The sequence below is a fragment of the Pteropus alecto genome, unplaced genomic scaffold (genome assembly GCF_000325575.1).
Source record: "Pteropus alecto unplaced genomic scaffold, ASM32557v1 scaffold7, whole genome shotgun sequence".
NCBI classification, from domain to species: Eukaryota; Metazoa; Chordata; class Mammalia; order Chiroptera; family Pteropodidae; genus Pteropus; species Pteropus alecto.
The window spans coordinates 54,668,995-54,674,495 of record NW_006494614.1 but is presented as its reverse complement, the minus strand read 5'-3'; the positions used below and the strand labels follow the sequence as shown (position 1 = coordinate 54,674,495).

The 5,501-nt window shown below is 38.4% G+C and overlaps 1 protein-coding gene across 1 annotated transcript in view; it reads left to right on the top strand.

Moving 5' to 3' along the window:
* CREBZF (CREB/ATF bZIP transcription factor) overlaps positions 1 to 5,170 on the top strand; it is a 5,606-nt gene extending 436 nt beyond the window's left edge. The window contains 2 exon segments of the mRNA XM_025042600.1: positions 1 to 3,040; positions 4,050 to 5,170. The exon segment at positions 1 to 3,040 is cut by the window's left edge and continues 38 nt beyond it. Coding sequence (XP_024898368.1) covers positions 1 to 905 — 905 coding nt within the window. The 3' untranslated portion in view covers positions 906 to 3,040; positions 4,050 to 5,170.
* Positions 5,171 to 5,501: the final 331 nt, after the last annotated feature.

The window sequence follows — 5,501 nt, the reverse complement described above, 5'->3', positions numbered from 1 at the left end:
AGCAGCAACGCGGCGACGAGGGCGAGTTGGAGGACGGAAGTGGGGGGCGCGGCAGCGTGGCCGTGCGCGCGCCCTCGCCGGAGGAGATGGAGGAGGAGGCGATTGCTAGCGTCCCTGGGGAAGAGACGGAGGACATGGACTTTCTGTCCGGCCTGGAACTGGCGGATCTGCTGGACCCCCGTCAACCGGACTGGCACCTGGAACCCGGGCTCAGCTCGCCTGGGCCTCTCTCCTCGTCTGGCGGTGGCTCGGATAGCGGCGGCCTTTGGAGAGGGGATGATGACGACGAGTCCGCGGCTGCCGAGATGCAGCGCTTTTCTGACCTGCTGCAGAGGCTATTAAACGGTATCGGAGGCTGCAGCAGCAGCAGTGACAGTGGCAGCGGCGAAAAGAGGCGGAGAAAGTCCCCAGGAGGAGGCAGCAGCAGTAGTGGCGGCAACGACACCAACCAGGCGGCGACAAAGAGTCCTCGGAAGGCGGCGGCGGCGGCTGCCCGTCTTAATCGGCTGAAGAAGAAGGAGTACGTGATGGGGCTGGAGAGTCGAGTTCGGGGCCTGGCAGCCGAGAACCAGGAGCTGCGGGCCGAGAACCGGGAGCTGGGCAAGCGCGTACAAGCACTGCAGGAGGAGAGTCGCTACCTACGGGCCGTTTTAGCCAACGAGACCGGACTGGCTCGCTTGCTGAGCCGGCTGAGCGGCGTGGGACTGCGGCTGACCACCTCGCTCTTCAGGGACTCGCCCGCCGGTGACCATGACTACGCTTTGCCGGTGGGAAAGCAGCCTCAGGACCTGCTGGAAGAGGACGACTCAGCGGGTGGAGTGTGTCTTCATGTGGACAAGGATAAGGTGTCGGTGGAGTTCTGCTCGGCGTGCGCCCGGAAGGCGTCGTCTTCTCTTAAAATGTAGGGTCAAGTAATCTGCTCTTTATCCGCGTTTACCCCTTTCAACTCCCTTACACCATGTAAAACACCTTAGTGGGACATCTTCACTGGACACATTTCAGAGGAGGAAAAAAAGTAATATTTAAGTGTTTAGCTAAAAGCATGAATGTGACACTGTAACCAACTCCTAATGATAACATGTGACTATTAAATCTCTCTGACAGTTTCTTTTTTAGGTGATTTCCTTCCTGCCAGGCTCCGTTGTAGGGGTTACAGAACAGTCGTTCCCGCCTCACAACCTGGTAAGGATCCATCTCTTCACGTAACGCTCATGCTCTGCTGCTTAGTCTACTTTAATGGGCAACATCTCAATTTGTGTGTGTGTGATTTTTTTTTTTTTTCTTTTTTGGAAGGTGGGAGGGGAATCTAATTTGGGCCCTGTCCACCCTGGAAACAGACTTGTGCTGGTCAGTAATGTATTTAAGATGCCTTCTGGTTGAAATAGCTGTTAATGTGTCCCCTTGTTCAGACTTGCGTGTACCTAGCTCTTCTGTCCCCAGTGTGGACATGGCCTTGGATGACATCGATTCCAACTGTACACTGAAAGCTGCTAATAGAAATACAGTTTGGAGACAGTGAAACAGGTGAAGTTGAATGGAAGTTCCGAGTTGTACAAGGTGCAAATTGGAATTCCAATTTTAGAGCAACTTTTCAGAGGTTGACAATAAGTGTTTGGGGCATGCACAAATGTGATAAGTTATTTTGCTGGAGATGACAGAAATCTCTTAAATAGTCAAGAATGCCTTTTTTCAGTAGAAGATCTAGAAATACAATATTCAGATTAACAGATTTTAATATCTCACTGTTAGAGAAGTTGGAAATTAACATGCATATCAGACTCCTGTGTTAGTTAATTGGAGGAATAAGAATGGTTAATAAAATGTTTCTTAGAGGACCAGCACAGTGATTATCCTATCACTGAGTATGCATAAATTGTTGAACACCTTTATTTTTGTTGTATTAAAATTTTAGGTTAAATTTATGTATGATTAGATTTTGAAGGTTGTGAAATATGAATGAAAACATGTAAAGTGAGGCTTCACAAAGAATCTTTTTCTCCATATTTCAGAAGTATTCATCCTATTTAAAAATAATTTTAAAAATTGAGTGATTCTGGCTACTTATGATTGACACTTATCCCAAAGATTGGACATAGCCTTCCATTGCAGTACTCTTAAAAATCTGTTGTCCAGTTGTTACGCTGTCCTTCAGTAAGACTCATTAAGAAATTCTTTGTGAAACATCACTGTTTGATAAAGTATATACGTATTTAGCATCCTTGTTTTTCTTTGTGCTAAAGTGGATACAGCTGTTGGGGCAGAAGAGACGGGACCAGCTGCTGGCCACATTTCCTGCTTTATTTTAAAAGGTAGTATAATAAATGAGGAAAAGAGGTAATATCAGGGCTTCTGCTGTCTTTTATCTTAAAATGTTCATAATTAAAAAGTATTTTCCAGCAGTCCAAAGATGTAAGTTATCTTACACATAAAATGTTTTATTTTGTTGTTATTTGGTTATGAAAATGGAATCCTTGTTCTTGCACAACTGTAAATGTTTTGTTGCTAGATAATACGATTTGAGACCTAACTTGGTCTTGGTTTCCAGTGCATCACAGCATATTTTGTAAAATCATCTGCACTTGAGCATGAATGGGTAGTAGCCAAACTCACAACCTGGAGTGATGAACCTGCTTATACCTAAGTGCAGGAGCAAGCCCCTCACAATGCAGCTGCATGGATTTTTAGTGCCTACTGAATTATATATATATATATATAAACCAAAAGTAGTTGGAAAAATTATTTGAAATGACTAATTTGTGCTATCTTTATGGAATATGTTAAATGTAGCTTTTTGAAACAGAAGCCTTGAATTGAAATTTAATTAATACTTGAACATTTTGTATATATTTCTATGTATATAATTTTGTGCAGTACCAATGACAAAAATATGGTGTCATAATAAAACCAGGTTTGTTGATCTTTCAGTTATGGGCTCAAAGAATTTATTCATCTCTAACATGACATTGGAAAATAATGGATGAAAATAGGAAAAATGATTGTAGTTAATGCTGACTGTGGGTCTTAAAAGGTTCTGGAAGCAGTAAGTGCGTTTTTCTAAAAATTATACCATTCCTTGGAATATTTTCTTTCTAACAGCAATGCTTTTCCTGCATTATTTGAAGTTCGGGTTTGGAGAGAAACAGTAATCAAAGTTTTCTGAATTGGGATGCTTTGAAATTCCAAGTGTAGATTTTAGAATGTCATTTTATAAATGGCAGTTTTTGGAGATACTTGATTAAGAACTTTTTGAAAGTGGAGATTAGCATCGCCTATTTTTAAAGCTGCTTTGTTAGGTTTCTTATGTTTTAACTGTCTTTTCTTAGTTTCCATTTCATTTTCTTTTTTTTTCTAAGTTTGGTGACTCAGTGATTTTGTCATCTTTTACATCAGCTTCATGGTCTTGTTTTTACATGGTATTGCATGTACTTAGGACCTATCTAACAGGGGCTTTACATTGGTTACATTTATGTGTAAGCACATTTTACTGTAAATGTTTGAGTTTCTGAACTTACAATAGATCTGTTTATTTCCGTATGTAGTAAACAATATCTTAAAGTGTCCTATTCACTACTTGTTAATTAAAAAAGTTATGATTCATATGAAACTGTTGTCTTACTATTTTTAGAAAGTGGTGTTCTGGTGAATAGTAGTTGGACAAAGATTTCTTGAATATAATATAGATTGTTTTGAAATTTTCAGGTTTGGCTTTATTTACTGTAATGGATGAAAACAATTTAGGGAATTTTTTTCCCCCTAATTTTGCCTTTGTGGCAAAATGGTATAGAACTAAAAGTGTAGCTTTTTAATATTTTCTTCTGATGGTGACAGCAATTCATACATTAATTGAACACATCATATTTACCTACTATTTCTATCATATTGACTTACTGTTTTTGTACTTCCTTTGACCAGACTTATGAATGTTCACATTTGTTAAAATGTAGTCAATCACACCTCTGATATAAGCTGACAGAAAGTTTTCAAGATATTTTAAATATTTGTGCATTTTATAATCACTAAATTAATCTCTCTTTCTTCTCTTTAAACAGCTTAGCAGTGTCTGCAAAAACGAATCTTTTCCTACAACCTGTTAACTGACTGGACTGATGGTAACAAAGTAATTGTGGGAGCCATGTCGGTCAAAAATTTGGCATCTGCTGAAAAAAATGAATGCCATTTTCAAGTTCCCAAATTACTTCTATACTGGTTTCACTTTCCAGAAATGGAGATATGAAAAGATTCTCTGGAATCCTTGAAAGACTTAATAGAAATCCATGAGACTAAGTTAATTTTGGAACGAAATTATACTTTTTTTTTGTCTTTCATGGGAGTGATAGTTCTTTGCATACCTTTTAAAAAACTGTAACCATTGGAGAATTACAGTATTTCATCAAGGAGTATTACATTCTTTACATAATCAAGAGCACATTCTATGGAATTATATTTAGTAGAGTAGAATTACATAAACAGGCTATTAGTGATCACAAGGCATATCATGAGTTTGTATTTCCTGGAACATGAGAGAATCTGAAACAGACAGATCTTGCTGAGTAGAATATGAAAGTTAATGTAAAGTTCCTAACTATAAAGAGTAGCATTTTTAAATAGATGCATTGATTTGTGTATCTTTGAAAAAGTTGGATTTATGATTAAATGTGTGGTTGGTTAAATGCAATTCAGGGTAACCAGGATGTGTGGATTCTGAGGTTTTGGCTTCTTGTCCTTTCTCTAAGTACTTGACAGTTTTTTTGAATATTTTGAGGTTTCTAATGAATGGTATACTAGTTTCTACTGTTTTATATAAATTAAAATTTCTCCAGTGTTATGTAAGGGTTTTAGTATTCTGGATAATGGGAATGGCTTTCTTCATGGAATATGGTGGTTTTACTTAATTGAAATATTTTCCCAGTTTATTACAAGTATGAAAAAACACTCAAAACTCTGGTTTTATTTCATTTTTGTTGTTGGATTATGTTACTGCATTGTTTCACCTGGTCTAGACTGAATCATATTATCTTACATTTGGGAAGTGTGCAGATGATAGAAGTGGGAGGGGGTAGGAGATAAGCTCTTATTTCTTTTCTTTCCAGAGTGATTCATCGTAATAACTATAGTTCGGTTATTGTATGGTGGTATACAAAACTTATTAAATCTACTCAGTTTCTTATAATTTAAGTGTATTCAGTATCTATGATGCCTGGCAGGAGAGAGCATTTCCAGTGGCTTATACTTGACTGTTGGGTGCTCCTACAGTACAAACAGTACAGCTGGTTGTAATTCCACAAAGATTAGGCATCTGTACAATTTGGTGGCTATAACTATCACTTTGACAGAAGAGAGTGGATAATTCACTGATAATGAGTAATTATCTTTTAAAATATGTGATTGCCAAGTTTAGCATTTTGAAAGTACAGTTTAAGGTTTTACTAACTTAGTGTTTTAAGCTAAATAATCTGATAACTAGGTAGTAAAATACTTTCAAGTTTTTTTCCCAGACTCTG